Source organism: Hippocampus comes, unplaced genomic scaffold, assembly GCF_001891065.2.
Source record: "Hippocampus comes isolate QL1 unplaced genomic scaffold, H_comes_QL1_v1.1 scaffold130, whole genome shotgun sequence".
Classification (NCBI taxonomy): domain Eukaryota; kingdom Metazoa; phylum Chordata; class Actinopteri; order Syngnathiformes; family Syngnathidae; genus Hippocampus; species Hippocampus comes.
The window spans coordinates 2,456,929-2,470,361 of NW_017842057.1; the positions used below are offsets into that span (position 1 = coordinate 2,456,929).

General features: G+C 46.2%; 1 protein-coding gene across 2 annotated transcripts in view; it reads left to right on the forward strand.

Moving 5' to 3' along the window:
- Positions 1-12,099, forward strand: part of ptar1 (protein prenyltransferase alpha subunit repeat containing 1) — a 39,440-nt gene extending 27,341 nt beyond the window's left edge. For both annotated transcript variants that reach the window (XM_019860878.1, XM_019860879.1), the window contains 3 exons: positions 6,464-6,707; positions 7,078-7,427; positions 11,048-12,099. In XM_019860878.1, the coding sequence (XP_019716437.1) occupies positions 6,464-6,707; positions 7,078-7,427; positions 11,048-11,399 (946 nt within the window). In that variant the 3' untranslated portion in view covers positions 11,400-12,099. The remainder of the gene's footprint in view (positions 1-6,463; positions 6,708-7,077; positions 7,428-11,047) is intronic.
- The last annotated feature ends 1,334 nt before the right edge of the window (positions 12,100-13,433 follow it).

A 13,433-nucleotide genomic window follows, 5' to 3' on the forward strand; every position in this document is an offset into this window, starting at 1 on the left:
CTCGCTGTCCTGCAAGCTGGGAACCGCAGCCTGCGGCCGGAGGGCAGCCATTCGAACGCGGGGAAGAGAGCATGTGAGGGGTCTTTCATGATCTGAGCAGCTAGACCAAGGATCTGCTGCTCGCACACTGCAATCAGAGGGCGAGTGGGAAGTCCGATGATCTTGGAGCACACTCTGCTGATGCTGTCCAGGCGGTTCTTCTCCTGCAGACTTTGGGAGTGGGACCCGCAAGCCATAGAGAACGAGAGGACGGACTCTATGAATGCCTGGTAGAAGGTCAGGAGGATTTTCCTGCTGACGGAGAAGGAGTTCAGTTGCCTGAGCAGGTACATCCTCTGGTGGCATTTTTTCAGGAGATTGTTCGATTGTACTTTATTTAGCCATTTTACAACGTACTCACGCGACTGGTACCTGCTAGGGACGTGCCTTTAGCGTCCTCTTACACGCCCACTCTTCACTCATTGGCGACTGGTACCTGCTCGGGACATGCCTTTAGCGTCCTCTTACACGCCCACCCTTCACTCATTGGCGGACTTCCGCATGCCTGTCGTCACTCATACAGGGTGTCCCAAAAATGTATACCACCTGAAATAATTGTAAATTTGGCGTTTATTATAATTTGAATAATTTTAAAATGTAAAATAATTTACAAATATCATTCTATTGTCTTGTTATCGCATGTTCTCAAATTGATGTCCATTCTGCTCCATACACTGCTGACAACGCGAAGCGATGGACTGGCACACATCATGGCTTCCTCATGACTGGCTTGCTGCAAAGACTTAATTGGACTTGGTTGAAACATTTCCAGTAGTCTTTCTTCTTTTGTGGGGCTTGTCGATGTACGTGGTCTTGCGGAACGCTTCTTATGGACGTCCTGAACAGTTCCATCAGCTTCAAATTTATCTCTAATTCGAGTGATAGTAACTCGTGTTGGTGGTTCTTTGTTAAACTCCCTCCTAAATTGTCTTTGCACTTCTACTGCGTTTTCATATTTCCAGTAGCATTTTAGAATAAATTTCCTTTTTTCAAAGTCAAGTCTGTCTGCCATCACTCGGTTCAATGTGTTCAGTCTATAAAGAAAGAATAAATAATTGAGTTATCAGCTGCTACAATGCGTATACATCAATGCGTACACATACAGTAAATATTCTCTAGTAAGGAATCATATTTGCGCTGTCCAATACTTCCTGATAAAATAATATCCTGATGTGGGGAAATGAGCATGGTACATGTCCTTTATGAACAAGTATGTGAACAAAACACGTGTAACAACACAAGCAATGAAATGCAAAAATATATGCTCCTAACACTGTTTATAACACAAAAGCTGCAGTACAGTATACTGCACAGGTATATGAACAAAATACAGCGTAACAAACTTCGGACTATTTGCTCTAAAATGAGACGAGTAACAGACCCGGTGGCTTTTCTTTCCACGATCTCACTGTCTCTCACTCGACCTCCCCTCGATCACCACACAAGACAGCGTTGTTCAGCTGATGCAATTCAATGCAACTTTTAAAGCCAACCACGGGACGCTTCGAAGTCCTCGATGGCCATAGTTAGCGCGATGGAACTCGCCTTCTCTCTAATTAGCGCTCCAATTAGCATCAGGTTTTTTGCATGATAACAAGTAAAGCATTCCAGGAAACGTTCGTTTATTTGACTGTCCGTCGAGTCACAAGCAATTGACTCTGAGCTGCTAATCGGATGCATTCCACTCTATCTTCCACGGATGTAACTACAGTATCTACATACATCGATATTGAGGTCCCTCTTGGCCAATGGGAGGCCAGGATGATGCTCGGTAAGCCAATGGCAGAGCAGCTATGAGTATGTTGCGTTCAGGAAACTCGGAGCTGTGAACGAAATAAAAATCTATATATAAATATATACAGTATACATCTATGTGTGTGTGTATCTCTCTCTCCCCCTGCAAATCAGTGTTCTTCGTGTTCTTTGTGTTCCTTGTTTTCACTGTGTTGCGCACCAAGGCGCGCATACCCTCGTGAGTTTCTGCTCGCCATTGGCAGAACTACAAAAACGGACAATAATCCAACCAAGGCGGAAAAACTGCTTGACTGCGGTCTGCTGCGTGACTGTGGTCTGCTGCGAAGGCCTGCTCTATCACCGACCCCCACTCCTGCAACCAGCCCGCAGTGGAAGCGCCACGGATGGAATCTAAGGAAGCAGAAGGGGGGGAAGCGCGGAGGTATCCGGGCTAAGCTAGCAGCTAGCCCTCATCGACTAGCTATCCCGACCATCACGCTGGCCAATGTACGCTCGCTGGACAACAAACTGGACTATATCCGCTTACTTCGGACATCTTGCAAAACCGTGAGTGACTGCTGCGTCTTTGTTTTCGTGGAGACATGGCTCAACAACAGTGTCCCGGACCGGGCTATTTGGCTAGCTGGGCTAACGTGCTACCGAGCAGACAGAGAGCTCGTCGAGGGGGGGAAGACTCGTGGCGGGGGACTCTGTGTTTACATCAGTGATGCCTGGTTCCGTGACGCTGTTGTGGTTTGCAAGTGCTGCTCACCAACGATGGAGTTTATGATTATCAAATGCCGGCCATTCTACCTGCCGAGGAAATTTAGTGCCATATTGCTGGTAGCAATATACATTCCCTTGGCTCAACCAACAGCAGGAAAATGGCTCTGTCTGGACTCCATCAGCACATCAGTGAGCAGCAGACAGCCCACCCCGACGCCTTTCTCATCTTGGCTGGAGATTTCAACCATGCAAACCCCAAGAGCGTGCTTCCACAACTCCATGGCCACATCGACTTTCCCACAAGAGGCACAAATATTTTGGACAACGTCTACACCACAATCAGAGGATCCTACAAAGCCCTCCCCCTCCCCCACCTTGGTGCCTCAGACCACACCACTGTGATGCTAATGCCAGCATACAGGCCACTGGTGAAAGTCATCAAACCAGTGAGGAAGCAAGTACGAGTGTGGCCTGAGGGGTCCACAGAGGCACTCCAAGACTGTTTCTCCACCACAGACTGGAGTGTGTTTAAACATGCAACCACTAACCTCAACGAGTACGCGGAGACTGTCACGTGCTACATGAGGAAGTGCATGGATGATGTCACGGTCACCAGAACCATCACCATCCGGGCCAATCAGAAGCCATGGCTGACAGGTGAGGTCCACAGGCTGCTGAGGGCCAAGAACACTGCCTTCAGAGCTGGAGACGTGGTGGGCCTCAGGACTGCCAGGGCCAACCTGTCACGAGGCATCAGACTGGCCAAAAGACAATATTCAAGGAGGATTGCAGACCAGTTCAAGGACAGCAAAGACACCAGGAACCTGTGGCGGGGGATCCAGACCATCACGGACTACAAGCCCTCTCCGCACACCTGCGACAGCTCCATCTCTCTGCTGAACAACCTGAACGACTTCTTCGCCCGTTTTGAGATAGACACCATCACCCCAGCACAGAAGACCCCCTCCTGGCGACCAAGTGCTGACGCTTTCCCAGGATAGTGTGAGGCGTTCCCTCAGGAGAACAAACGTACGGAAAGCGGCAGGTCCTGACAACATTCCTGGTCGCGTCCCGAAAGACTGTGCTGAGGAGCTCACAGATGTTTTCAGAGACATCTTTAACACCTACCTCACTGAGCCAGGCTGTTGTCCCCACTTGTCTCAAAGCCACCCCCATCATCCTGGTCCCGAAGAAGTCGTCCTCCTCCAGCTACAATGACAACCGCCCGGTCGCTCTCACCCCCATCCTCATGAAGTGCTTCGAGCGGTTAATCATGCAGCACATAAAGTCTGCCCCCTCCCCCACCCTGGACCCCTACCAGTTTGCATATCGGCAGAACAGATCGACTTCAGACGCCATCTCCACCGCCCTCCACTCAGCCCTCACCCACCTGGAGACCAAGGACTCACACGTCAGATTGCTGTTAATCGACTTCAGCTCAGCATTCAACACCATCATCCCGCAGCGGCTCATCCAACTGGACCACATGGGGCTCAACACCTCCCTGTGCAACTGGCTGTTGGACTTTCTGACCGAGAGACCACAGGCAGTTCGGGTCGGCAGCAACATCTCCAGCACCATCATGATGAACACAGGTGCCCCACAAGGATGTGTGCTGAGCCCCCTCCTCTTCACATTGCTGACCCACGACTGCACTCCTTTGTCCAGCTCCAATCTCTTCGTTAAATTTGCGGATGACACGACTAGTAGGTCTCATCAACAACGACGATGAGACAATCTACAGGAGTGAGGTGAGCAGGCTGTCCTTGTGGTGTAAAGACAACAATCTCCACCTGAATGTGGAGAAGACAAAGGAGATTGTTGTGGACTTCTGAAAGACGCACTTCCAGCGTGTTGCACTGACCATTAATGATGCCACAGTGGAGAGAGTGAGCAACACCAAGTTCCTGGGAGTGCACATCTCTGAAGACCTGTCCTGGAGCCACAATACCTCATCACTGGCCAAAAAAGCCAACCAGCGCCTGTACTTCCTCCACAAACTGAGAGCAAGAGCCCCGCCCCCCCATCATGAAGACATTTTATACAGGCATCATTGAGAGCATCCTGTCCAGCTGCATCACTGTGTGGTATGGTGCTTGCAGCACTGTGTCCTGCCAAAAGACTTTGCAGCGCACCGTGAGAGCAGCTGAGAAGATCATTGGTGTCTCTCTCCCCCCACACGTGGACATTTACAACTCCTGTCTGACCCGCCAAGCCATCCGGATTGTAGGTGACCCCACCCACCCATCCCACAGCCTCTTCGGCCTGCTGCCGTCGGGAAGGAGATTGCAAAGTCTCCGTGCCAGAACCAGCAGGCTCAAAGACAGTTTCTTCCACCAGGCGGTCAGGAGACTCAACTCCCTCCGTGCTCTGCCCAAACTCCCCACCCTCTGCCTCTGCCCGACCCCTGCCTCCTGTCACAGACTATGACCCTCCCCTCATTATCCGTCATCTGCATATTGCATATTGCACAGACGAGTTTGTATTGTTCAATAAAGATTTTTTTTTAAAAAAGCAGGCATGTTTGGTGAGAACTACGTAATATCGGACTGTTATTTTTGCATCGTGTATCAGCCCCTAATCATGGCACCAAAGAAAGCAAGTGGAAGTGGTAAACCTGGTGAAGAAAAGAGAAAAATATTGCGCAAAACTATAGAATTGAAGAAAGATTTGATCGCGAAATTTGAGTCAGGTGTGCGTGTATCTGTGTTGGCGATTGTGTTCCTTCAATTTTTATGTTCCTATGTTAATGTTAAAATAGGTGAATATAAAACATATTACAGTTTGTTTGTACAGTATTTTACATATTACCTGCTCTCCTATTACATTTGTACAGTGTATGGTGTGAAATTGTCAAAAAAAGTGGTTTAAAAAAGTTGTTTTCTTGACTTGGAACGGATTAAAAAATTGTACATTGATTCCAACGGGAAACATGGTTTCGGTTTTCAAACAATTCGGTTTTCGAACAGTCTTCTGGAACGGATTAAGTACGAAAACCGAGGTTTGACTGTGTGTGTGTGTGTGTGTGTGTGTGTGTGTGTATGTGTATGTGTATATATGTGTGTGTGTGTCTGTGTGTGTGTCTACAGCAGATAGTACATAAACACACATACACTTCTGCATTCAAAAAACATTTCTCGAGTCAACTTGTAACTCGTGGATGGCATTAAACGGTTGCATCAGAAAAAAATGAGTTAACTTGAGGTGGGCATTAAATTTCCATTCATTTTGGGTGTTTTGTGTTCGTTGAACCCGTATTTAAAGACACCGCTGTTTGTGGATACTGAGCAATCCTAGCCTGGATTATTGTAAGTCTCTCCTTGCTGATCTGCCAATTAACTCTTGGATGAACTTAAACTGTTTCAGAACTCTGCTGCATGCTTTATGACCAGAACAGGTGAAATGAAATGAGGACACTGATTTCTTGCTTTACTGTTGTATATGTTAGTTGCTCCATGTACAGCACTGTGTTCAGCGATGGCTGTTTGAAAGTGCTCTATAAATACAGTTCAGTTGAGTTGAGACATTGTCATCCTCCCGTCTCTCCTTAACCATAATTCTCTCCCCATATCCATCACTTTTTGTCCTATGTTCTGCTCTTTTTTTTACAATGCTCCTCATGGTCCCTGCAGCCTGTTTCCCTTCTCTTAAGTTCATAGCATTCAACCGTGCAACCACTCACTGATGGGACCAAATGCCACAATTACACTGTGGTATTGACGTCAAACAACACATATTTTTCAGTCCACATACTTCATGTGACTTTAACATATTTGATCACTTTTACTTTTATGGGATTCCTCATGTTGTTACATTTTATTTGTGTGGTGGAAGGTCAACTAAACTTGTCAGGTTCCTCCTTTTAAATCCACGTTTTTTATTTTGTTAATCATGAATGAGTCAATAGTAGTGTACCAACATCATTACGAACAAATCATGACCAGTAAATGATGCCTCGTTGCAGACGCTGGGTGCTGCAGCAAATCCTGAGACGGCTCTCAGCTGTGGATTGTGATGGAAAGCAACAACAGGGTGAAGCAGAGAGGGCAGCTGTAGAAAGGAGTCAGCAGTTCAGTTACCACTTTGCTCAATTGCTCCACAAAGAACTAAATGTCTGCTCTGATGCTGCATGTAGTTATCCCAGCAACTACAATGCATGGTCCCACCGCATCTGGGTGCTTCAACATATGGCCAAAGGCAATGTGAAGGTAGGTCGGGGCTTCTTGTCTGTCCATAATACTTGAAAAAAAATGAGAAAAATGGCAATTACTTGAGCTGTTCTAAATTAATGCTAAGCTAGTTGATATTTGTATACCAATGTCATTCGGCACATGCCATTGTTTTGGAGCTCCAGAAACTGAGCTCAACAAAGTATTGGGGGCTAAATTGCTTCACAATAAATTTGCAATTGAACCAGAACTGAACTGGCTCTAGAACCCAGCCCAGCAACAACACTGAGGTTGTTTGGAAAAGAGATGTTTGTTCCATGGTGCTTGTAGCCACTTCGAGTGACCATTTAAAAAGTATACCATCAACTCTGATCTCAAAGTAAATGTCAGTTTTTCATTACCCTTGAAGGTTTTCCATGATGAGCTGTCCACAACGCGTCAGTGGGTGTCAATGCATGTGTCTGACCATAGTGGCTTTCACTACCGCCAATTCCTGCTTCAGGAGCTAATTGAGGAGTTTTCTCTGACACCAGCTCCCAGCAAAAACTGCTCACCCCTTCATCAGTCCATGCCCAGAACTTGCTTCTTACCTTCCATCAGTGTCCTGGCTAATGGAGAGCAATCAGGAATACAGACAATAGATGAAGATGAGAGGGAGCTTGACTTAGCCAAACTGTTTGAGCTCTTCCACCAGGAAATGGAACTATGCTCAGACCTGATCCGGTCTTTCCCTGGACATGAGACCCTGTGGAGTCACAGGTGAGGATCCCAAGTGATCATTACATAAAATCAGGGCTTGACATTAACCATCAACTATGGCGAGTGGTTTCCCAGAGTTCCAAGCCCCTCTGCATTTTTACTTGTCTCAGTTTTGTGTAATAAATGTGCAACCAAGTAACACATCTGGTAAAATAGGTCACAGATACAAGATGAGAGAATCAACACAGAATGAAAAGACTAAAACAGTGTTGTTCATTTTCATGTAGTTACATAGCTTCCAGGCAAAGTGCAATACACATATCTGATCGTCAGTGAGCTGATTACTTACAGACTATGCCTTGCATTTGGTGCATCCGCAACAATATGCATAATTTGCCACTATGAGAAATATTTTTAGAACCTGTGCGCACAATTCTGCATAAAATTAAAGGCCCAGTTGGTCCAGCTGGCATTTGAGGGACATGACACGACCCAAGTGAATAGATGGGCACCACTGTCAACATCATCACAGAAAATAGCCAGTATTGCACCTCAACTCTTGAAATCTAAGCCATGTGTTTCATTTAACGTGGAACACTTGTTTTATAAGGTTACGGATAGAAGTAGCCGAAATGTGTTTACCCCACAGGGTGCCCAGGCTCAAGTGTGTGTGTGTGTGTGTGTGTGTGTGTGTGTTTTTTTCCTATATATATACATACTATATTTTGCCTTGGTGACCACCAAGGCTGCATTTCACTTGACCAGCCGGTACCCATCAGCTCCACTGTCGTCCCACAGGCCCAAAAGGCCCGATACCACTCCTTATTGAGCTTGCCGGCATCCGTCACCACAGGTGTCCACCAGCACAGTTCTGGTTGGCTGCCTTAAAAAAATGGAGGCATGGGAAAATAGTCCACTTGGACTCATTTTCCACTACCTCCCCCAGGATGTGGGTGAAGTTCTGCCGAAGGTGGGAGTTAAAACTCTTTCTGACAGGGGACACTGCCAGACGTTCCCAGCAAAGTTCACAAGACATTTGGAACTGTCAGGTCGCACCGGCCTCTTCTGTCTCCATCGGAGTGAAGACACCACCAGGTGGTCATCAGTGAATAACTCCGCCCATGTCTTCACCCGAGTGTCCAAAACATGTGGCCGCCAATCCTATGACACAGCCACAAAGTTGATCATAAGAACTGTGGCCTTGGGTGTCCTCATGCCACGTGCACATATAGACAGACTTATGTTTGAACATGGTGTTCATTATGGACAATTCATGACAATCACAGAGGTCCAGGAACAGAACTGCTCTGGTTCTGATCGGGGGCGGGGGCATTCTTCCCAATTACACGCCTCCAAGTTTGACTGCCATTGCCCCCTTGAGCATTCAAGTCACAGAGGGAAACGACGAAGTCCCCAGAAGAAGCACTTTCCATCACTACTTCCAAGGACTCCAAAAAGGTTCGGCTCGATGAACTAATGTTTCATGCATAAGCACAAACAACACTTAGGACCCATCCCCGCACCCGAAGGCAGAGTGAGGCTCCCCTCTTGTCCACCGGACTGAACTCCAATATACAGGAGCCAAGCTGTTGGGGCAATAAGTATGCCCACACCTGCGCTGCGTCTCTCACTGCGGGCAACTTCAGAGTGGAAGGATAGTCTAACCCCTCATCGTGAGGACTGGTGCCAGAGCCCAAGCTATGTGTGGAGGCGAGTCCGATTATACCTAATTCGAACTTCTCTGGCTTGCACACTACCACAGGCTCCTTCCATGCCACCAGATAGGTGACATTCCACGCCCATCAAGCCAGCTTCTGTTGCTGGGGATCAGACCTCCAAAGTCCCCACCTTTGGCTGCCGCCCACCTCACTTCACACCCGACTCCTGAGGCCCCTCCCATAGGTGTTGAGCCCAGGGGAAGGCGGACCCACGTATTCACCTCGGGCTGAGCCCGGCCATATGTCATAGGTGGAGGCTCGCCACCAGATGCTCACTATCGACCACCATCTCCAAATCTGGCTCCAGATGGAAGCTCCGGTACCCAGTGTCCTGGTAAGGGTAAACTGGATCCATTTTTATTTTTCATCATAAGGGGTGTCTGAGCCATCCATGGTCTGGTGTCCCACATCTAGGACCTGTTAACCGTTGGTGACCCTGCCAGGGGCATAAATCCCCTAACAATTTAGCTGCTCGGATCATTGAGACCACTCAAACCCCTCAACTATGATAAGGTGACTGCTTGTGGAATATACATTTGTGTGTGTGTGTGTGTGTGTGTGTGTGTGTGTGTGTGTGTGTGTGTGTGTGTGTGTGTGTGTGTGACAAGCTCGGGCATCTAGGAGGCGCTCAGAGAAGAGCTGCTGCTCTTCCATATCAAAAAGAGCCAGATGAAGTGGCTATGGATTCTAATCAGGGTACCTTCTGAACGCCTTCCTGGTGAGCTGTTCTTGGCACGTTCCACCTGGAGGAGGCCAACCAAGGAGATGACTCAGGATATGCAAGCAACTGTTTCCTGGTTGGAATGCCTCTGGATCTCCTTAGATGTACTGGACAAAGTGGCTGAGAAAGGGAAGTCTGGGCTTCCCTGCTAAAGCTGCTGCCCCCATGAACCATCACTTGATAAGCGGAAGAAAATGGCTGGGCTTGTTTTATAACACCTTGCCTGCACTGTTGTGTGGCCCATCTAAATGTGCAAAAAAATCCAGCTGTCAGTCACAGCACTTCTGCCTGATGCTCTTATTTTGATACTCAAAACTGTGCCATTTCTGGTGGCACATTGATACTAACTTGAGCATCGCTAAGTAAATTAAACTCTTCAAACAACCTTATGTCATCCATCCATCCATTTTCTGATCCGCTTATCCTCACAAGGGTCACGAGGCGTGCTGGAGCCTATCCCAGCTGACTTTGGGCAGTCGGCGGGGAACACCCTGAACTGGTTGCCAGCCAATCGCAGAACCTTATATCAATGCATCCCAAATGAATAAGTGTTTCATGCACACTAACATGCTTAATAAATGACTTGGTGACCTTTTTTGCACTCTCACTGCAGACATTAGATTAAAAAAAAGCAACCACACTGCTTGCTTCATTGCTCCGCTTTGGAGGAGACAGACGTGAGAAATCTTGTGTGGGTTTGATTTGAGGGGGCACGGTGGCTCCAGTGTATGTCCGGCTCCTGACATGATACCTTCATGTGAACACGCCATTACTTTATTTTTCACTTCAAATATGCGGACTCCATGCGTGCCAAACCCTGTGTGGAAAGTAATCGATATGGATCAATAATTCGTTGCACCCACAAAAGTGGCTAGCTAGAATTGCAATGTCACTAACAACAGCTGAAGTGCACCCGCATTTGGCGGATTGGCAGATGTTAATGTCAAGCCCTGCATATGTTGTCAATTTAGGACTACACCAGGAGTCTCAAACTCAGTTCCTGGAGGGCCGCTGTCCTGCTTGTTTTCCAAGTCTCCCTGTTGCAACACACCTGATTCAAATGAACAGGTTCAATGTCAGGCTTCCGCAGAGCTTGCTGATGATCTGAGTTTGAGACCCCTGGACTACACGTTTAACAACTATATCATTTTTTTATGGACCATTTAACTTTTAGTTAATTAAATGTATATGATTAATTAAGCCGATGTGATAGTAAATATGTATATTCCCTTGTACTCCAGGCGGCATGTCTTCTATTTGTGGCACCAGTGGAGGTGGGAACACCAGCTCTACTTCAACTGTAATGGAAGCACTGTCCTCTGTAACATTGGTGACACGGACCAACTGAAGCAAGGTGGTCAAGGGTCTGGTGATTGCGGAGCTGGTAGCATGGAGGTAGATGGCATATCCTTGCCTGATTCTCGCGACAGCAAGCGACTTAAGAGGGGTTTCCGTCTGTCAAACCCCCCCAGCCTGTCCTCAGAGTGCACATTTCTGAGCACTATTCTGGACAGACAATGTAACCCTGAGCAAAGACACTTTGGACTGGCATACAAAAAGTGGTTAGAATCTGTCATTGGTAAGGAGCTTTGAGAAAAAAAAGATTGCTGAACACATTATTTTAAAAAGTACAATTAAATTTAGCTATGACAAAATTGTATTAGTTTGATGCTGTGCTGCTATAAGGAACCAATTAACAAATTTTGTGTCAGATTGCTGTTTCTTGTGTGTGCGTGCCTGCATGCGTATGGGTGACATCATTCCGTATCTCATCAATTTTAAGCATCTCTCAGTATGTCATGTTTAGTTCCCTTCCTTTCTCCTTTTATTTCAGGGTTTTTAATGCACCATGTAAAACATGCCTAACGAAACATATATTAACATCTTATTTTTGCTTCATTCTCTTTGACAGTTAACTTCTGACCATACAACATTTAACATGTGTTACCCTATAACATTTAATTATCAGTTGTGACTGTGGAGTTTTTGTGACAGTGTTAGTGCAAAGATGTTCAGGTTTTCTATGCCTTGCTCAGTATCACAACTATGAGGTGGAAGGTTTGTCCAAGGTTGGGTCAGTGGTCCAGTGCTACGTCCTCTCTAAATTGAACTTTTTTTTTGCCCATATACTCGTTGCTCCTCCCCACCATTGCTAATCTGTTGTATCAGTTTGTCGCAAAAATCACTGCTCTCATAGCTTGCAAAATAATGTAGTTTTATCGTACGAACTTACAGGGTGCTAGCTTGTCATCAGAAATACTGTACTAAATAAACTCATAGCCATAGAATGTTATTATTACTATTTTACCTGTTTAGATGCTCTATGATTGATCAAGAGTCCCCTTCCCCTTTTCTGGTGCTACCAACGACCATTACTGCATTCGCTGTTTGAGGTGTGGACTGGGCAACACATGATTTTAACGACACTTTGGAAAAAAAAAATGTTTTGGAGGTACTGCATTTGGACAACAGTGTTGCTCTAAAATTTGTGTGATCATTTGAATGTCATTTTTTCAAATTAGGTAGCCGGTACCAAGAAAAGAAACTGTCTAGTTAGCAGGTGGCAGCTGTCTACTGTGTCTTCATAGATCATTATAAAGTAATGTTTAATTTTTACTCAGCCAAAATGATATGGAAATACATTTGACTGAGCTGAAATGGTTACATTGAGGACACATGACAAAAAGATTTTCATTTCATGTTTTTGCACAAATTAATTACTTAATCACTGTGCTAGCTCAATTTATTAATAATATATCACATTTGGGTACAGAGCTTTGATTACCGTAATTTGTAGAGAATAATACACATTTTTATGCTCCCAAAAATGGATAAATAAAAATTCATCCTAAATTGAGGGGGAGTATTTTATAGAAGGTTTGGGGTGGGGCGGGGGGGGGGGGGGGATTGTCACATTTGTAAGGTGTACTTTCATTCCAATAACAACTGGAATCAGAACTCCAGATCACGTGTAACCACACCAAGCCATGACTTCCACATCCAGCATGTTCACGTCCAAGATCGTCTGAGACCAGCCAGCCGGACAACTGCTGCAACAATCGGTTTGCAAAACAAAAGAATTTCTGCACAAACTGTCAGAAGCTATCTCAGGGAACTCATCTGCACCCTAGTCGTCCTCATCCCAAAGTGACTGCAGTTCGTCAATGTTCAGGACTTTAGTGGACAAATGCTCACATTTGATGGCATCTGGCACATAAGAGACAGTGTGTAGTGTGATGCGGGTGAGCAGTTTGCTGCTGCTAAGGTTGTGGATCAAGTGGCTCATGGTGCCAGTGGGTTTATGGTCAGGTGTATGTTATTGGCAGCGAACATGAATGGCATTTTGAATGCACAGAGATATGTTGATGAGATCCTGAGCATTATTGTGGCATTCATCCACAACTATCATCTCATTTTGCAGCATGACAATGCACAGCCCCGTTTTGCCTCGATCTGTACACAATTCCTGGAAGCTGAAAACATCCCGGTTCTTGCATGGCCAGCATACTCACCGGACATGTCACCTATCAGTGTATACAACAGCGTGCTCCTGTTCTTTCCAATATGTAGCAACTTCGCACAGCCATTGAAGAGGAGTCAACCAACATTCCATAGGCCGCAATCAAC